Source organism: Gambusia affinis, linkage group LG19 (genome assembly GCF_019740435.1).
Source record: "Gambusia affinis linkage group LG19, SWU_Gaff_1.0, whole genome shotgun sequence".
NCBI lineage: Eukaryota > Metazoa > Chordata > Actinopteri > Cyprinodontiformes > Poeciliidae > Gambusia > Gambusia affinis.
The window spans coordinates 4,261,076-4,281,928 of NC_057886.1; the positions used below are offsets into that span (position 1 = coordinate 4,261,076).

The window sequence follows — 20,853 nt, forward strand, 5'->3', positions numbered from 1 at the left end:
CTACTCATTGTCTAATTCCTACTCGTGTTGTCTTTTCCAGATGTTACCAAACCATCCCCTCCAGCAGCCAAAAAATCTGCAGAATCCCCTCTTGCTCGCCCTCCTGCAAAGAAGCCTGCTAAACCCGAGGCTCCCAAGACAAAATCAGATGTTTCCTCCAAAAAGCCTCCCACAAATAAAGCTGTTGAAACAAAGACACCAAACCGCTCCAAGCCACAAGAGAGTAAGTCCACACCTTCCAAGGATGTCTCCAAGACCCCAAGTACCAAAACCATTACAAATAAGGTCCCCAGTCCCAAGAAGACTGTGGGAAGCACCACTCCTACTCCTGTCAAACGTGGTCCTAAAGTTGCAACAATGATTGAGCGAGGAAAAGAAATTGCTGCAGTAGTTGCCGCTGCTGCAACCATTGCTACTGCTGCCTCTGTCTTTGGCATCCCAGAGGAGTCTCAGCCTCCTGCAGAAGATGATTTGGAGTCATCTGAGCCCACTATTAAAGCAGAGGATGAGAAAAGACCAGAGCCTGTACGGGAACCATCTCCAGAGCCTGTGCGCATGCGGGAACTGAGTCCTGAGCCTGTGCGGAAACCAACACCAGAACCCGTTCAGCAACGGGAACCAACACCCGAGCCCATTCAGATGCGACAACCAACACCAGAGCCTGTGCGAGAACCAACACCTGAACCTTTGCGGGAACCAACACCTGAACCTTTGCGGGAACCAACGCCCGAACCTTTGCGGGAACCAACGCCCGAACCTTTGCGGGAACCAACGCCCGAACCTTTGCGGGAACCAACACCTGAACCTTTGCGGGAACCAACACCCGAACCTGTCCGGGAACCAACACCTGAACCTGTCCGGGAACCAACACCTGAACTTCAAGAGCAAACTCCTGAGCAAGGAAGTGAAGCAGCCACCGGTGTCCGGATGTCACCTCAGATGATCGCTTATGAATTCAAAGACAACAGTTTGGTTTCCTCCTTAGGAACAACTGTCATGTCTCCGCCTTGCTCCCCGCCAGTCCCTGCCTCACCTGTTAGAGAATCACAGAATGCCTCCTCTCTTTTGGACTTTGATGCTCCGTCTGATTCCTGGAACAGGAACCAGTCTCCTGCTGGTCTGGCACCCCAGACGTTGCTTAATGTGATGACATTCCAAGCAGAGAAGGACAATGTAAAAGAATACGAAATTCAAGGGGTACAAGATGATGAGGAAGATGACAATGAGGAGGAAGTAGATGGGGAAGCCCTGTTTCTCTCTACCTCCACAACTCCAGGGTCTCTTTCTGCTGTTGGACAACCTCACAATTTTGGTGTTTTGCCTTCGGGTGATTTTATTCACAAGGACCTTGTATCTTCTCATGAAAAGGAGGAGGCGGTGGAAAAGGCTGATGAGGAGATCAATGAGGATGACGATGATGAGGAGGAATATGAGGAAGAGAGGAGACCAGGCCACCAACTTTCATCCTTGGTCACTGACATGAGTACCTCTCAACATTCGGATGAGTTCCTGGCACGGTCGTCAGCATTTGGAGCTTGGCATGGGGATGACCTGCTGTCTGGGATGGACTCTGAGGACATGAGCAGCTGCGCCAGCAGCCGGCAGCAGGGGGTGTCTGACCTCAGCAGCACTCAGCACACCGCTATCTTAGAGGGCACCCAGAGCTCAGACGCCTTGATCGACTCCAGCCTCAGGGGCTCTGAAGGAGACGGTAATCTCATGGGTTCTCCCAATGTAGAAACTCTTGCCAATGAAGAAGAGGAGGATGAGGACGATGAGCGGGTGGACGATATGGACTTGAGCTCTGAGCAAGCTGAGGAGCATTACAAAGTGTTTCAGGAGCCCAAGCAAGACGAGGAGGAGGACGAAGACGTGGAAATGCACAGCGAAGGCGTGACGGAGAGTGGCGGAAATGTTGATGATGACTTTAACGAGGAAGAGCACTTGGATAACTTGACCCACTCTGGTCTGTTGTCTAGTGCTGCCCCTGCATCCTCCTGGGGTCAGACAAACCCTTTCTCAGATACCTGGACTCAACCAGTGTCCCACCTTGCTGTGTCCGCCCATAGCCCCATGTCGGACCACGATGCAGCTGAATCCGAGACGCCAACCCAGTCTCCCGCACAGGCGTGTGTTGACAGTAGCGCCCCGTCATTCCCCCTGCAGACAGAGCACATTCCCCAGCACCATGATGACCTATTCACTGCTCCGGCTGTAGGCAAGTCCCAGGCCGACACACCGACTGGGACCTCCCCGCCCGCTCACAGTGGCAGCGAGACTAGCACTCCTGAGGACCTCCGTGACTACGACAGCAGCTCTGGAGTAGAGTCCCGCTCTGAAAAACAGCAGACCCCAGTACCGGCGTCACTTCAGCCCGACGTGGACCAGGATCTAGGCATTCACTTGGAGAAAGGTGATGGAGAGGAGGAAGAGGCCGAGACTCTTCCTGCCGATGAAGTGCTAGGAACAGGACCCCCAACAGCTCCTGCATCAGTCCCTTCCTCCCCATCTAGCTCTGGTGATGAGGCCAGTGACACGGAGGGGGAGATACAGATTAATGACCCAGAGGCTCCGATGACGATGGATGAAAGGGCTGCAATGGAAAGCCCTCCTCCCACCAGTAGCTTGCCAGCTCTGGAGGAGGATCAGGAGGCAGGAGATCCAGCTATTGGAGAGGGTGAAGAGGATGGAGGTGGAGCTACTCCTCAGTCAGCCAATTCTGTGGCATCTTATGGCTTTGACTGCACAACGTCCAACTCCAATGCCCACTCAATGGCAGAAAGCTGCGGAAAGAGCCCTGGCATCTTCTCCCTTGAGAATGAGGAGCAGCTTCCGGAGGAGGCCAAGGACCCCTCCCTCATCAAGGAGCTGACCCTGCCTTCACCTGCTGCTGCGGCCCTGGCTGAGGATCTTCTCGGCAACCCCGTGGACCTGATCCCTTTGGGTCACCAGGGAGACAACTTTCCCGCTCTGGATGAGCACCACCACTTCCTGCTCGGAGGAAACGCTGCAGATCATCGGGAGAAGGCGAATCCACTGGAGGGCAGCGATGACGTGGTGGACCAGGAATCTGGAGACTCCGACAACCTGACACCGTACTTCTCCACCATATGTGATAAGACTGATAGTTTTCTGGAAGGTAATGTATAAGACCCCCTATCATCCCTGGAATGCACCTTTTTCCTGCAACCCTACCCGTTTTCCCCCTACGTTATTTGTTCTTCTCTGGTTAGACGTCATAGCAGAAAAAAAGGAGACCAAGATTGTAGAAAACAATTTTTGAAAACTGATCGAAGGAGACGGAAAAAAATGACTGTAGCGATTTTTAAATGAAGCCTCCCTCTTTCTTACCGTTCCGGTCCATGTTTTGAGCATATGGCTAAAACTCTGTAATGTACTATAGCTACTACCTTTTCTAGTCGAATGTTCTTTTTAAGTAACACTGCATATTCTGTTGCCCCTTGCGGGGTATTGACTGATTGGTCCGTTGTGACTGGGCCTGTAAACTGAGATAGAGGAGTAAAAGAAAAAACACAGATAAAAAGATATGGACTCATTGTGTATTTATCCTACTGTTTTTACCGAACAAATGTCAATGATTTTTTTTTTTTTTGTATTTACTTGTTTTGTTTTTTTGTTGTTGTTTTTTGTTTGTTTTTGTTAAACCTGGTCCTCCCTACCCTGTGTGCACACTTTGTGTTCTGCACTGTAGCGATAGTCACATAATCCTTTTGAAAACTTTCTGTTCTTGTTCCAAGACTTTTAGCTATATTAATAATAAAGGTTAGGTATTAACACTGCTGGTTTTGCCTTTACAGTTGTAATGAGGTAGGTGTGGGAGGATTAGAGATAGGGCTGACCCAAATGCTTTGTTGTTTTGCCGCCATTACTGATGTCCAAATTTGGACTTAAATACGTGGATTCTATGTTTTCCTTCGTGTATTATACCACTAAAGCTGAGATCACGCTATTTATGCTTGCAAGTGTTGATGTGAGTTGCTAATTCAAGCTTTCATAGTGCATCCAGGCAGTGGCGGTTCTTGGATGAATGGTACCCTTGGCGAGCCCCTTCCTCTGCATCATAATCAGTTCCACCACCACAACTAATGCGCTCTGGTGAGAGAGACAATTCTCAGCATCAAAGGTTCTGAAATGTTGCTCTAATCTGTACTATATCAACAGAATAACCGAGTTAAGATTTGATCATTTTTATCTAGAGCTAATTAAAGGAATTATATGTTCTTTTGAAAATTGTGAAATGATCCTTAATTTAGTTCCAGATTAGTATTCGTCAGATACCCATTTCTGAAATAACCCACTGCCTGGACATCGCACAAAGCAATAGAAAACTCTCTCTTGGTACATGCTTTTCTGATTGGTAGTGCTGCCCTGGGTGAAGAGCCACATCGCTCCATATCAAGAACCACCACTGACTCCAGATCATTTACATTAAAGGTTTGAAGCCTCAAAAACTGTATTTGGGACAGCCCTAGTTAGATTGCAGTTGGTGGCGTCGTATACGTGTGCTTCAAGAGGTTCTATGCTCATTGTATTTGCATAGGTTGTTAAGGTGCAGTCACTTCCAGTATCTGCTTCAGGTTTTCTTCAGGCCTTTTGTTAGCTCCTCATTTTGTGTCTTAACAGGATAACGAGTAGTGCATTATTTAATAAAACCCTGCATAACCCTACATGGCTACCACAGTTTAGCTTTATACTCGAGCGTTTTCATACCAAGCTTTTGATTTACTATTTCAACAGTATATTGCATGTTTAACTAACAAAAAACACTCTGTAATACCTGAAGTTTGAAACAGTTCAACAGTAGACATGTTCAGAACTGAATGGTTCGACACTAGGTTATCTTTCAAAATTCCATTAAAACATCATTGCAAGGCATTTTGTTCCTGTTTCTTACTTTCCCGATGGATCCAGCATGCCTGAACTTTGTGTCCTTGTGTTCCAGTGGCCGTGTGTGTTTGTAAAGTGGTGTTTGTGCAACAAGATTCCCTCCCCCTGGTATCCTCTGTTCTTCATCTGGGAATAACGGATAAACAGGAAGCGATGCAACATGATACAATAGTGTATCTGAAATGGAATTTTGGCCAAATCCAAGAGGTAATAAAGAGGAATCACAGTGGATTATCTGTGATTCCAGGGAATAACGACTTCTTGTAATGTCACATTTAGTTCTACTTCAACGCCACTAGAGGTTTACGTTGTATACTTAGCGTTCAATCAAGTGTACAACTCCAGAGGTAAATGTTGATCCATTTAGGGCCCTCAGCTCTCAAAAATTGAAGAATGACACCGCTCTCGTTAAAAGGTTTTTGTTTAAATACAGTAGTAACTCCTCCTAACTCCAGAATAACACCAGTTTGAGTGCTATTCCTATCCAGCACACTGGGAAACAGGACAACATCCTCTGTGTTCAGGCCTGTGGAACATATTCAAGTGTTAAAGCACAAACATTTCCTCTGACTTGCCCACTCTACCGCATTAAGACCGTGAACCTTGTCCTAACTCTCCTGCAAACATCCCCTTTAGCCGAACCTAATGTACTAGTGATGGGATTGCCTTACAGATGTATTCATACCCTTCTACTTTTTGGCTTGTCACCTTACAACCTTCTAATGACATTTGGCTCGTTCCCGCTTCAATGCATCCACTATAGATTTGACCTCAGACGGTGAATTAGGTGTATGGTTGACGCATTGAACTGGGAGGTTTGGGTTTTTCGTACAGTATTTTGAAATCTTAAAAGCCATCAATCTGTTTTATACCCTGTGTATAGTTTGTGGAATCTTTAAGCCAGTTAAATTTTATAAACTCCTATTTCTGTTCACATGTATACCTCTTCCCTCATGTCCAACTTCTCCTCGGCCCCCTTGTTCCACCACCACCACCTGTTCTGTTTGATGCATGCATCTCTGCTGGATGCTTCAAGTGATCCTCACTGTCTCACAGGAGACGCAAAGCCCTCTGAAGGGGACGAAGACTACAAGTGGCAAACACACACTCAGGAAGACAACCGCAACCAGAACCACTCTCCTGGTACTCCAATAGCCAACGGCCACTACTTGGCATTGGTGCCGGGTAACAGGAGACCCATCGACCCGGCACTAGCGGAGCATTTCTCCAGAATAGCACCCCCTCCTTTAGAGCCCAAATCCAGCGCTGAGAGCAGCTACATAATTGAAGAGCAGCTGAGGAGGATGGAGCAGCACCGTCAGGAGCAGGAGAGACAGAAGAGGCAGTGGCTGGAGGAGGAGCGGCTCAGGCTGGAGCAGCAGAAGCAGCTGGAGAAGCAGCGCCGAGAGCTGCTCCAGCTGCAGCTGCAGCAGCAGCAGCAGGAGCATCGCCACCGCAGGCAGGTTCTGCAGTGGCAACTGGAGTTGGAGCACCAGTACCGCATGCAGCAGAAGAAGATCCAGCAGCAGCAGCAGCTGAGGAGGAGCCCGACCGGCGTGATGCTGTCCCCGTCGTCTGGCCTCTGCACTATCTACGAAGCCATGGAAACCAGCGACGAGGAGGACGAGGTCAGGGGGGAGCCGAACAGGAACGTTCTGGTGGGACGGAGGAGGCTTCTGCCTTCCCAAGCCGTCTCTCAGGGCTTCCAGAGGCCCCCGTGTCAGGTGGCTCCGCACGACCTGGAATGGAACAAAAAGGTGGACATATTCCAGCAGCTCATCAACCAGTCCCTGATGCTGGCCAGCGATGGAGGGTGCCCCCCGCTCCTGCTCCTACCCGTAGGGACCGGGGGAACCCTAATCCCGCTGAAAAGCAGCATGTGGCCCAACCTTCCTCCACAGTTCAGCCCTCCTACAGCTACAGTGACCTCCGTCAGCAGCTACTCCCCAGACAGCCGGGGCAGCTCCCCAGCTGGAGACTGGACCGTGGTGGAGGTGGAGACCCAGCACTGATGCAGCTCATCATCTCTGACTGTTGTTGTTTTCTAACTACACAAAAAAATACCGCCAAAATATCACTTTACTGTTTATCACAATACATCATCATTGGAGAAAATTTTTTTTTTTGTTTAATCCAAATCTGATTTCAATGTGTTGTCTAATCACACAACCATTCAAACTTGAATTTCTGATGCTTTTGTACTGGTATGATCCCTGTAACCCGCACAGACATGCATCGTGTCTTTGTTCTGCATCGTGTTACCTTTACACAAGAACTTAATGGCACTCCGGTGTTTTACTGTGAAAGGCACTGGAACTACTTTAAAACATTCCTGTATTGTAGTCTCTCGTATATCATTATAAGAATCTAAAACCAAACACAGTCCCTTACTAACGTACTCATACACCTTGAACTTTTTCAGAACGGAAGAGTGACAAAAAGTAAACCATGAGGAGTCTCCTGTTCAATTTGCCACAAGCCATGTTGACAACACAACCAACATGAAAGAAAGGAGGCACTGTGGCCAGTTGAGAACAAACTTTCACTTTTTAAACTGCATCACTCCTAATATAAAATCTTCCCCACGTCGTGTTATGATGTGGGGGAGGCTTCAGCAGGGGAACGGAAGCTCGTCAGACTTAAAGGGAAGATGAGTTAAGATAAAGAGAGCCAATTCTCGTTGGAGGCAGCAAAAGACCAGACGGGTTGGCAGCTACATTGGGACAGTCGATACTAACGCACATTCATATGTTAGAATGGCCCAGTCAAAGTTTAGAGCCGAGAATCTTCAGTTAGACTTGACCATTGCTCCACCTGGATGTTCACAATCCGATCTCACTGAGCTGCAGAGGTTAGTTACACTTCATTTATTTTTATTTTTTTTACATTTTTCATTTTCCTTCTACTTCATACTTAGGCACTACTTTGGACTCATCGCTGAAATAAATTTGCCGTTTAAATATATTCAATCAAAAACTTGCATAATGAGGCAAAGTGGAAAAGTTCAAAGTGTGTGAATACCTTTGGAAGGCTCTGTATTGGTCACCCTCGAGAAGGAGGGATTAAGCTATGACAAGTTGCACTAAAGCCAAATGTTTATTATGTCTTCCAACGTCCTTTTGCAGATAAGTGCTTGCACCGTTAACAGATGTATATATTTGTGAACTTTTTTTTTATTCTTAATTCCTAATAGGATATCCAAGGGGGTGGAATGGGGAAATCTTTATTTTGTCCCTTGCAACACTTTTCTTCCTAGTACCCACAGTGACTTCACCGGACGAGCGGGTCCTTAAGAGATCCGTCAGTCATGGAGGAACGCTGGGGAAGGGAGCGAACAGGAGAAAGGAGCTCCTTGTTCTGCTCAGAGGAAAGACTTCAAGGGTGACGGAGAAAAGGGGTAAAGGGGCGGCGGGGAGGGTGAGGGAACATTCATTCGCCCTCTTCCCTCTCACATTCCAGGATCGTAGCCTCATTTCCTGGGTCGGTCAGTATTCGGGGAGTCTTGGAGGGTACAGATGATGTCATGGTCGCAGAGAAAGAGGATGTTATGAAGCCGGTCCGGTCGGGCACCACGCTGGTTTGATGTTATCGACAAGAACTAAAACCAGGTTTAGTTTAGTCGCCTCATTCGTATTTTCTATATAAATATCTATTCAAATATCTTCCTTTGATGTGGTTCATTGTGATTGGTGCAGTTTATGAGAAATATCTTTGATAGTTATACAAACACAGGCCAGTAAATCCAAGCATGACGCGTTATTACTGAAAATGGGTAAAAGCACCTGTTGTCTCTTTGTCTACCCATAGTAGGTGATTTCAGTTAGAAATATCAGAAGTAAGGAAACACTGACACCTGCTGGTCGCGTGTGTGAAGCACAACACCACAAGGATACTTCACATCAAACCGATTTTATGTTAGTTTTCAACAGCCTGGGGGTACGATGCACTTTTCATAAGGTTAAAAAGTTATATAAATGATATTAAATTCATATTTGAAAGATAAAATTAAAAGCAAGACTTAGTTTTCTAATCTATTTGTACTCCAATTATTGTGCACGACAAATGAGATTGTGTAAAGAAGTATGCATTTCCCTACTCTTGTATGCAGCTACATTTGATATTAGAAGTTTTTACCTATTTTACCACAACACTGCTATGTTGCATGCAAATATACACCCAATGTTGTTCAGGAACAGCACAGTGCCTGAAGCTCCTTCTCACTGTTTTTGCCTGTTGAACCTCTTATATTGCTACTGTTAATATGAAATGTGACCGTTTACATGCTGCTGTTTCTGTGAGAGTTAGTCGCACTTTGTGCAGCGGATAATTTGCATGGTGAAGAGCTAAACTCAATTACACTGTGAAAATTAGACAAACTGTCGACTGTCTCATTTAATGCGTTTTCTCACATTTGTGTTGTTCGCTGTGGTGCGTTTGAGTGACCTGACCTTCCTGTCCACACTCAAACAAAAAAGGATTAGCTTTGTTTTGTTCTAGATCTCGGGAGTTTCTCAATTCAGCTAGGAGAACGCTTTTCCTCTCACGTGTGGAGTTCCTCGAGGGTTACTTCTCACTCCCCTGATTTTAATTTGACCCAAACATTTCCTTCCATTTCTTGGCAGATGATCTCCAGTCTTACCTGCTTTCCAAATGTACGCGTTCATGTTCAACTGTAGAACTACTGCTAACCTTTATCAGTTTGGTTATCTAGTTCCTTTATGACTTTCTTTCAGGAATGGCAGTCTTCTCGGTCACCAGGTTTATGGAGTTTTTACAAATTCTTTCCACCTCAGTTGTGCCTCCAGAGTTAATATGGGCCTCTTGGCTGCGTCTTTGATTAATGGAGTATCTCCAAAGGATATCGGTGCATAATTGGGGACAAAATATATGCTACACTTTTCAAATTTGTATTAGTATGGCACGCTAATTCAAAAGTAAACAACAGAAAGGTAAGTCTGTGGGAATAAAGCTTTTACGTCCATACGTCAATAAATGTAATGTTTAAAAATATCTTTACTAAATGTGTGAGCTTTCCTTTGCCTTCTTTTGTGATTTCCCTCATTGATTAATCGAAAACCATGTATTCCTGTTCTTCACGGTTATGCTCCTGCTTTGTGTTGATCTGTGTCAACGTTCCAGATAAAAAAATAAATAAACTTTATGGTTGTGATGTCACAAAATGTGAAAAATGTGCTTACCTGTCTGTCTTAAAGCTGATTTTCAACGACGGCATTTTGTCATCGCAGTGGTTCACAAACATTCAGTCTGTTTCATAATGAATAAATAGCCGTGTGGGACTTGGCGAATCCGCTCTCCATGTTTATGCGTTGGTCCCAATTCCTCCTCTAACAGGATTCTGAGGCACAGAGGTCGTATTGCCGTCTTTGCTCTGCGAGCCAAATAAAACTTTCATTCGCGAAACCAACGTTGTCATTTGCCGGAGTACCTCAAACGTATTAGTTTTAGATCATCAAAGTAATTCATTTAAATAACTCATCTAAACACTTCACTCTAAGTGTTTAGGAAGAACAAGATTTCGAAGGATGAAACTCTGAAATGTCAGATCACAGATTCTAAATCTAACACAATTTCTACATATTGAAAGTTTTAAAATGTGCGTTAAGAAGGGCTTTAACGGCTAAACCTTTTCAAAAGAGCCAATAGAACCAATTCACAGTGGTTTCTGTGCAGCTCTCTGGTGTGATTTACTCATCAGTGTGACAATTGTCATGGGCTTTGTCTTAATTCCCCATATGGGAACAGAACATTGGGTTCTCCTTACCTCTGCAGCGTCTCAAATGTAATTAATTACTCTTTGTTCACTTCTGAAACTCCCTGGCATACAAATCTCTAATTCCTGCCTTTCCATCCCCTTAATCAATACTGCAGACCGGACCTGTGAGGCCCGCATTTTAAGGCACTGCATCCTCTTCTGGATGCTTGACTGAGACATGGAGACACTCTGAAACTGTCTTTGTCTCTGAGCTGAACGTTTCCAGTGATGGAAGTTTGGTGAAAAGAAACTGTGAAATCTGGAGGTCTGATGCTCCCCTTCTGCTAAATGTTCAAGTACAAAGGAAAGAGAGATGCAGTTCACAGCGTCTTCCTAAACACTTTGATAAAATTAGTAAAAAAATAATAGTTAGAGCTACCCTTGAAAGGCAAGATAAATACAGAGATGAATTTTCCCTTTCAGTCACCTTTATTCGCCGCGTGGAGAATCTTTCCACACTGGGAAATAAAAAGCGCTCAACTGAAAAAGTCAGTATTTTCTCTGGGCATGCGAACGTTCCTCTCTCACTGGTCGGCGTCAAACTGACGACACTCCAGACAACAGATAAACGAACGCCTCGAACAACACTCTGCATCAATCTCAGGGCTCAGCATACAGGAACATAACAAACTGGTGAGTATAAACTTTGGACTCTAACAGTTATATGTATGTATTTTTGAATGATTGTATAAAAAACAACAACAAAAAAAACTTTTTCATTGTGATAAAAAAGCTAACTAAAGCTGGGTTTGCTAGGGCCAGGAATCGTTGTCATTCTAGTCATTAGACAAAATGTTGACTTTATAAACAAGAGTTTATAGGAATAATTTCATTTTTCAAAAAGGTTTATAGAGTTTGCAGGTTTTTCTTACAAATGCAAATTGGAGACATTTTTTTAAACTTTCATGTTAATTTCAATTATTACTCACCTTCTGAAACCGTGTAAGGGACTCTTAGAGTCAATAACAGAACACTGTTGTATACTCAGATTCTTAGTATATTACAAAGATGTAAAGACAATTATTCCAATGAAGGAAAAACATTTTTAGGTGCAGATTACGGTATATTTAGCTAATATTGTTTAAAATAGTTTGGTCTGTGATGGACTGGTGACCTGTCCACAGTGGACCCTCCTTCTCAACCAGTGATCACTGGAGGGAAGCATCAGCCGCCCAACAACACTGCAAAGATAAACGGTGAATAGATACAGACAGTGAATAAATTTTTAAAATAGTTTTTAAGAGAGAAACCTTTCAGTTATAAACGTTCAAAATGTTACAGATGTCTACTTTCACGGCTTTGTAGCTCATAAGTCAGACATACAAATAATTCAATTATATGCCGATGACTCAAAACTCTTTTTCAAACACTTCAAAATTACAAATGGACTTGTATTGTAGACCAACAAGTCCTAAAATGTACTGTTTGAGGTTGGGCTTTGTTTATTAAACTTTTAAAAGACAGGCTTGAATAAAAACAAAAGAAACAAAACACAATTGACTCGGTCTGTAATCTCAAAGGAAAAGCTTATTGGTTAAAAGCTTCACTCCTCTGTGAGTGAGATTTAACCCCACAGGCGTGTTACCAGCCTGAAGTGAGGCCTTCAGCCGAGGGAGGCTGGAAACACCATTTGCAGATTCACAAAGGGACCAAGGCTAAAAAAAGTCTTCAATAAAGCAGAACAGCCCCCTGGTGGTGAAGAGTAACCACAGGCTGTGGTCTCAGTGGTCCACTGCTGGAGGCAGCCCAGGTGTGATGACTTTAAGACAGTCTTTACGTTTCAGATCGTCTGCAAACAGTTCTAAAGCTTTGAAGAAAAACTTCAGAGAAGCTCGTGTTCCTACTTGTGAGAAAATGCACAGATAATGAGGACAATACCCGGATCAGTGCTTCTCAATTCAGGTTCTAAAGGACCACTGACCTGCCTGTTTTAGGTTCCTCCCTTCTGCCACAAAGGCGTCTTGAACAGGCTGGTGATTAAAACTTGCTGTAGCACTGGATGGCATACAGAGGAGCTCATGTAATCATTTGAATCAGGTGTTCTGGAACAGAAACACGCCTCAAATATGCAGGGCAATGGTACCTGAGGACCGGAATGGAGAAACACCGGCATAAATTACCCTGATGTATTACATCGGCTTACCAACATTTAGCTTTATTTGCTCTATTTCCTATTTTAGCACTGTTTGTTCAGAATTTACTTGAGAAACAATTGCCTCGCTCTAGATCAGGAGTCTTCAACTCCGATCCTCAACATCCGGTGTCCCGCTACTTTCAGATGTGTCCCTGGTCCAACACTCTTGAGTCAAATGGATGAATTCCCTCCTCCATATGGAGTCATGTTCATATGGAGGACCCAATTATTTTAGTCAGGTGTGTTGAAGCAGAGACACATCTAAGAGTTGCAGGATACCATCCGTCAAGGTCATGACTTGAAGACCCTTACTCTAGATCATCTAACATCATTGACTGTCTGTGCGCAAAGAATGATCTTTGCTGTTTAAATCTGAGAGTTGGTGCTCTTTTATGCTCCTATGAAAGGGTGGCGCCTGTAGAAGAACCCCCTCAGGTGTCTCAAGCGCCTTCTTGTTCAGGGACTCAGGTTTCCCGGAGGAGAGCCCACACAGACACAATAACAAGATAATAGCCGGAGGAGAGGTCCTGTTGGTGTTTGTAACATGTTTTTAGTGTCTGACAGCTGCCTCTCTGCAGGGACTTTGTTCCTGCAGAGATTCAACTTCTCAGAGATCACAACCCAAGGGGGCTACTAAAGAACATTGTGTCTGAAAAGACAGTTTGGAGTTTTACTTAGTTGGAAAAGGCTTAGAAAATTGAACAAATCTTCAAGCCAACTCTGGGAAATATCATTCTTTTCCTCTGTCACTGTATAAGTCGGAAGACAATCATGCCTTTTCTCTTGTTCTTCCTTTTAGGGTACTTGATTTTGCTGGTAAACATGGAGAGATACACCTTGCCACTTAACTCAACCTCTGTTCCTGCTCAACTCCCTTACAATGCCACAGTTTATATCAACGCCTCTTTCAAACCTTTCAGTGTGTTTGATGGCTGTGATATGTACATCGAGGCAATTCTGTTTGACCTTACCTTTCAAACTATCAACGTAATCGTAGGAATACCTGCCAACCTCCTTGTTATTGCAATTCTCATCCACAATCGCAAAGAACCGTCCACTTCAGACCTGTTCCTGGGCTGCTTGGCCTTCATGGATGCCTACTTTGGCAGCATGACGCCCCTCAGCTTCTTAAATCTTTACCTCTGGCAAAGCAAAGAGGTGTGGTTAGCAATTAAGTTTTCCTTTGGAGTGAAAGACACCAGTGGCCCCTTGTTTCTCTCTTGTATCTGCTTAGATCGATTTGTGGCGGTGGTCTTTCCGATCATGTTTGGACAGCTAAAGTCCATCAAGTACAGGTTAAGTCTCACCCTGTTGGTGCTCTGCCTCACCTTTGCCTATTCTGCCGCCAAGATGGTGGGCGGTCTCCCCAACTTCGAGAAGGTGTTCACTGGTGAGATCCTTGCAGCTTTCACCTGGATGGTGGTGTGCAACGCAAGCATCCTATGGGTCCTGAAGAAATCCCGTGGCGTTGGGAAAGATGAAATGCACCCCATGAAGAAGAAGGCATTCAAGATGGTGCTCTCCATCCTCTGTATCATTGTGTTCAACTATCTGCCTCTCGTTGCACTGTTCCCATTTGAAGACCATTACACCCCTGATGTATTTCGTTGCTATGTGCAGCCCGTCGGCTATGCTTTTCTCAACATCAGCAGCACTATCCAACCACTTGTCTACCTGTCCCGTCTGGAGAAGGTTCCTTTCCTACCAGAAGCTTTTATTAAGAAATGTACTTCCTGCATCAGCACAGAAACAGACAAAGAAGTCTCTGAACCAAAACCATCTGCTTAGATTTATGTGACAACAGAACAGCATGTCATGAAAGAGATTGGAGAGCATTCTTTAATAGGTCTAGATAGAAATGCTATGATAACCATGTTTGCCGTTTTAGATAGAAAGTGTAACATCTTCACAATGACATTAAATATATTGCCATGTGATGACGTTCAAAGAGAAGTCAACTGTTTGAGTTTGGCGCCATCTTGTGTACAAAAATAAAATACATGAAAAAAGAAAACCCTGAGTTGATGCCAATAAATCTGACACGTTTTGAGTTGAATTGGCTGTATTCAGGGCATTTGGTAAGTTTTTCTTAATTCATTAAATATGGAATATCAAAAGAGACGAAGGAGCATATTTGAAAGTTCAGTATCGTGCAGGAGGACATTGTTGTCTCAGAAAGTCACCTAGTTTTCTCAACTACCTTCGAAAAATAAAGCACAAAAACAAATACAGGTAAGTTCATCTTCTTCAAATTACAACAGACAGAAAAGAGCAAACCTGCAATGACAAAATACAAACAAAGTTAATCAATATCTTTACAGATGTACATTTTTGTTGGATTTTTTTTATAGCAAAAATCACGTATAGTATAAACTATACATAATTAGTTTAGTTGGTTATATATAATTGCGATTTTGTGATTAATCTGTCTTTTATTTCTTCGCTTTCCATTGAGAAAGTGTTAATGTGTTTAGTTAGTGAAATATTGCTTTGTTTTTATAGCATCCACAGTGATGCTCTCAATTGAATGTTTAAAAGTAAATTTCTTCTTGAAAAATAAAAGTGAAATTTAGAGTTCTACATTCATCCCGCTCTTCTCAGGGGCCGAGTTTGCTTATGCATTGGGGCCGGTTCTGGTCTAAAATGCTGCTTTAATCAAACAGTGATGGACTCCACGCACCAGCTTTCGCCGACTTTTTCTTTTAATGCTGTTTTCATTTTGACATCAGAGACACACACACACACACACACACACACACACACACACGCACACGCACACGCACGCACGCACGCACACACACACACACACACACACACACACACACACACACACACACACACACACGCACACACTGCCGAGCTATTAAGGTGATCAACAAGTGGCAGCAGGGGGCGCTCGGTTGCCGCAGTGAGGATTTCCGTCTGCATCAAGCTGCGCGAGGAAGCCTGGGATCACAACATAAGCAAACTGCGTGAAATTCAAAATAAAACCATCATCATTAGTTTTATTTATAAAGCGATTTAGCGCCAGCCAACACTAAAACAAAGTGATGAACACCAGAGATAAGATAAAAACAAGATAAAAGAAAACATCAAAACAAAGTGACAAAGCTAAGGACGGGACAGAGTAGCTGAATTAAAAACAAAACAAAACAATACATAACAAAGTAGTAAAACAAATAAAATCATACCAAAACAAAGTCAAGTAAAGTCAAGTCACACTTGGGTTGAAGGATAATGGGAGAAAATACGTTTTTAGACGAGTTGTTGTTTATTATTTTATAGATTTATTTCATTTACTCTAATTCGAAATCGACATCTGAAGTACAACAGCTCACTAGCTGTGCGACTTTTATTCTGAAGGTCCATTCCGGAAATTGTGCTTGTACATTCTGGTGGTTTAATCCCTCCCTCGTGCGCCTACTCCCTTGCAGCATCAGCCTCTGGCTCCCAGCTCACCGCAGAGCCGAGCAGTAACGCACCGCCTCCGGCGGGGGGGAATAACATGGCTCCAGGTAACCGCAGCGTGGAGAGTCCCGGTGAGTCCCGGCGGGGTTCCGGCTCCTGTCCTCTCCGACGATGAGCTGGAAGCCCCGCAGGCAGCCCTCGGTCCCTCCACTACCTACACTACCGGACTGCGTGATGCGGAGCCCCCCGTTCAAGAGTTGACGTCCTGCCGCTTGGAGGTGATGGTGCCCTCGCCCCCTCTGCTCAACCTGCCGCCGCGCTCCAAAGGTTCTGGATCTAAACACTCACCGGGACTTGCTACTTATTTAAACTATTTTTATTCTAATATTGACGGACTTGAGCGGAAAATTTCTACTATGATCCGACGGCCATAACCTGAGCTAAAGATCATTGAAGTCATCTGATAGCTGGAGCTCATGATGGCCAACAACAACGAGCTACAGGTTAGTTTTTCAACTTTTTTTAAGGCTGCTCTCATATACTTGAAGTGCCTTTTAAAAGTTGTTGCTCTTTAAACTTTTCCAACATATTGACGGTAAAAGCCACAAAAGTCAATGTAATATTATGTAAAATTAAAATTAATCTCTGGTTTCCAAAACCCACATCACATTGATCTAATCCTTTTTATCTGTAGTTTTTGCTGTAAGGTTATGGTTGTTGTCCTGCTTGAAGATGATCCTCTTTGCCAAACTTTTACAATCTGGATCTTCCTGTGTCTGTTGGAGAAACACAGCCCCACCATGATGCTGCCTCCCGTTGTGTTTCAGTCTGTGGGTGTTTTCATTGTGATTTGATTTTCTTCCATGATTACCATATATTTAGCCCACTCCATCTTCCAACTAACTCTTGATCTCCCCCACAGCATGATGCTACAGCCACCATGTCTCAGTATGGTGTCAATCCATGTCATTTTATTTATTCATTTATTTATCAATGGACACAAACATAGAACAGAACGAGTAAGTAAGCCAAAAATTTTGCATTGCCTGTGGATGAATATAAATGTATATCATGCCCTTATCTTCAATTCAGTTCAATTTAAAAAATACTTTTTTTGTCCCAAAGGGAAACTAGATGTTGTAAATTTAATCATCCAACTATCTTCAAAGAATCTTTGTGTATAGTGATGCTGTGGGGCAAGGAAGGACCTTCAGTAGCAGTTAGTCTCACATTGAATTTGAAGAGGCCTCTGACTGAAGACTGTCGCTAGCAGCTACGCTAACAGCTCAGTGTCCGGGGAGCTGAGACATTATCTTCTTTTAAAAAACTTTTTACAGTTCTGCTCCAGTTTATGTCGGTCGGCCACATAAAATCCCAATAGAATAGATTTTCCACAAATTAAGTTTTTGGAAACAGAGCACTTAATTTGATTTATTGCCCAGACCCATTAAATCTAGTGACAAAGTTGCTATGCTGAGGTGACTTTTGTTAATTTCTCAATCTGTCAGTCAGTCTTCTCTCAACAACAGAGCTGAAGGGGGCGGTGGCTGATTTTCACACCTTTGTTAAGCAGTGACGTGCGGTGAGGTTCATAGCTGGTGAGGCACTGACGTCATCAGAATCAGTTTGGCAAATAGATGCATAGATTGACAGCAGTTTACAGGTTATGTTTCACTTCTGCATCCTTACACATACAAACTGTAGCTCACAAAACACACATTTCAAAACACAAAATAAAATAATCCATGAAGTCGGGATAACAAAAAAAATCAACTATCTCTAATCCAGACTTGTCGTCAATAAGCTCGCTGGATAAGCAGTTGAGAGGAACAAGACGAATCTGGGATCTTGAGCGCCCTCTGCCAAATAACTGCCTGCCTCACCTCGAACCTGTTCTCTGCCGTTTGTAATCGCTCATTACACGAAACACGTTACACAAACACAGTTGGTGACAAAAGCACTGTACATTATATAGATAAGCTAAATTATTGGAAATAAGTTCACATATTAAATGTGTTTAAACCATTTTATTGACGCCGTACAGCAACATGCTCTCTCCGCTTAGCAGCCAGCGCAGAGCCAGGGGTTGCGCAATCCAAGGTGAGGCAGAGCTCGCTGCTGCCTCACCGGCATCGCTTCCAAGCATTTGAATGGGAAAATAAGAAAATTCAGCGATTTTGAACAAATAAAAATCGAAATTGGTGAAGCTACATGAAAAATAAATATTTTTTAGTACAAACCACCGGATGAATATAACAATTTAAATTACTTTATGATTATATATTTTCTTTCTTTCCATGATGGCTGGTGAGGCACTGCCTCACCTGCCTCTCCTGACCGCACGTCACTGTTGTTAAGGTAGATAAGATCAGTTTCTCATCAAATCAAATCAAACCAAACTTTATTTGTATAGCACATTTCAGCAGCAAGGCATTTCAATGTGCTTTACATCAAATCAAACACAAAACACAATGCAACATAGAATCAACAATAAAAACAACATCAAGTCAGATTCCGTCAATAAATTTGCAATTGATTACGTTTCGAATACAACTCTAAACAAGTGGGTTTTTAGTTGAGATTTAAAGGAAGTCAGTGTTTCAGCTGTTTTACAGTTTTCTGGAAGTTTGTTCCAGATTTTTGGTGCATAGATGCTAAATGCTGCTTCTCCTCGTTTGGTTTTGGTTCTGGGGACGCAGAGCAGAACCAGAACCAGAACCTGAGAGTTCTGGAAGGTTGATACAACAGCAGCAGATCTTTAATGTATTGTGGTGCTAAACCATTCAGTGATTTATAAACTAACAACAGTATTTTAAAGTCTATTCTTTGAGCTACAGGGAGCCAGTGGAGAGACTTTAAAACTGGTGTTATGTGCTCTATCTTCCTGGTTTTAGTGAGAACGGGAGCAGCAGCATTCTGGATCAGCTGCAGCTGTTTGATTGATTTGTTGGACAGACCTGTGAAGACGCCGTTACAATAATCTATACGACTGAAGATAAATATGTATGTAACCATCAGCCAATTACCCAAAACTACAGCAATCAGAACGTTTTTGGGTTTTTTTTTCTTTCTTTTTTTTTGGCGCACGCCCAATGAATTCCGAATCATGGTGTCATCAGCGCACACAGACAGTCACTGGCGAAGAGTCTTTAAATGAGGAAATTTCTTGGAGGAGGAAAAAAAAACCCAAACTGCTGAGTTCACATTCTGATTGTGACTCCTCAGCAGTCCTGCTCCATCACAGACGTGTCCCGCAGACAGAAATAGTCACAGTTAAGCCAACCGCGTTGACTTCCACCGTCCCTCTGGGGGCAGATCGGTTCGGTTGAACTGACCCGTGTGAGACGCAGCGGTCACCCTCAGGTGGAGTCGCGTGGAGCTTGCTGGTGTCTGGTTTAAGGCTTCCGGTTACGCTGGTGTCACTGGAGGAGGTGAATGTTGAAAAATTCACGGCAGCGAGGCGCTCCAGAGACCTCGGACCCCCGGCCGCCTCTGAGAAGGCAAAAAAATATCACAACCGCAAAACCGTACCTCATACTTCCGGTTTCTGTTGGCTCACGTTAGCCTGCATGCGTTTGGTCTTTTTTGCACTCTAGTGCTGCAAACCGCCAGGCACCCGGTGTGAAGATGCAAGATGTAAAAATAAAAGAGAGCTGTCGAGTAGTCCCCCACCGCCTCAGACTGTTCCAGGATCAGTTTGAGTGACAGAGCGATTCTTCCCTGAATGGAGAAGGTGATTTCTGTGTTTCCCGGAAAGCTGCGCTGCCCATGTGGGCATGTGGAGGAACGCTAACAGCTGATGTGGGCTGCAGGGAGCCTTCGAGCGGGATATACTCCACAACCGTGTTATTCTCAGCTTGGGTTTAATTTCCACTGAATGCGAATGTTTTCAGTCAGCAGGGCTCACATCTTGGAATATGCCGTGTGACAGACTTATAGATCTAGTGTTTTCCAAAATGTATTCATAACCTCGGACCATTTCTTTAATGCTGCAACGGCAACTTTCTTTTCTTCATTTTACTGACATGTGGTAGAGCTGCACTAAGTAGTGCATAAATGTGAAAGTGGAAGGAAAATTAGATGTTGTTTGTGCAGTTATAGACAGGAAAGTTGTGGCATGCGTTTGCGTTCAGTCCCTTGTTATTCTCGCACCCCAAAAAACCACATCTGACTGCCACCAAAAGTCACAAATGAGACTAAAATAGAACTTTTGAGACCCTATGAAATGACAGGATTCAGGTACTAAGATTAGCTTAGATCAGCAAATACTTAACCCCCCTCTAACAACACTTATAGATGCTTATTTGAATAGTTCACACATTAAATATACCTTAATAAGCATTAATATGCACAGTGGAAACTGCCTTGGCACTACCACAGAAGTTAACCTTTACAGTCTTCAGTCTCTGCTTTTGGGGGTTCGGCCAATCAGCCGCAAGGGAAATAAATGGTGCTCCTGCATGGACAAACATCATCCTATTGGCTGGTGTTTGTCGGCTGCACCAATTACAGTTTGTTGGCCAATCGACGATCTTTACGATTTTGGCCAAAACCAGTTTTTTTTTCTTTCTGAAAAGTGGCAAAATATGGTGAAGAAGTTGCTTAGTTGTCAACAGTGGGGTGACGACAC

General features: G+C 43.8%; 3 protein-coding genes across 4 annotated transcripts in view; all 3 read left to right on the top strand.

Moving 5' to 3' along the window:
* wu:fb95e10 (nucleolar protein dao-5) overlaps positions 1 to 4,896 on the top strand; it is a 40,228-nt gene extending 35,332 nt beyond the window's left edge. For both annotated transcript variants that reach the window (XM_044100432.1, XM_044100431.1), the window contains exon 5: positions 41 to 4,896. In XM_044100432.1, the coding sequence (XP_043956367.1) occupies positions 41 to 3,150 (3,110 nt within the window). In that variant the 3' untranslated portion in view covers positions 3,151 to 4,896. The remainder of the gene's footprint in view (positions 1 to 40) is intronic.
* An 8,741-nt stretch (positions 4,897 to 13,637) lies between these two features.
* On the top strand, positions 13,638 to 14,603 carry LOC122822068 (G-protein coupled receptor 183-like). Its single transcript, XM_044100444.1, has one exon. The coding sequence runs from the start codon at positions 13,638 to 13,640 to the stop codon at positions 14,601 to 14,603; it is 966 nt and encodes a 321-aa protein (XP_043956379.1).
* A 1,605-nt stretch (positions 14,604 to 16,208) lies between these two features.
* pkn1b (protein kinase N1b) overlaps positions 16,209 to 20,853 on the top strand; it is a 44,558-nt gene continuing 39,913 nt past the window's right edge. The window contains exon 1 of the mRNA XM_044100447.1: positions 16,209 to 16,726. Within this exon, the coding sequence (XP_043956382.1) occupies positions 16,700 to 16,726 (27 nt within the window). The 5' untranslated portion in view covers positions 16,209 to 16,699. The remainder of the gene's footprint in view (positions 16,727 to 20,853) is intronic.

Excerpts from the sequence above, each read along its gene's own strand:
- LOC122822068 (XM_044100444.1), top strand. The coding sequence starts at position 13,638 with ATGGAGAGATACACCTTGCCACTTAACTCAACCTCTGTTCCTGCTCAA.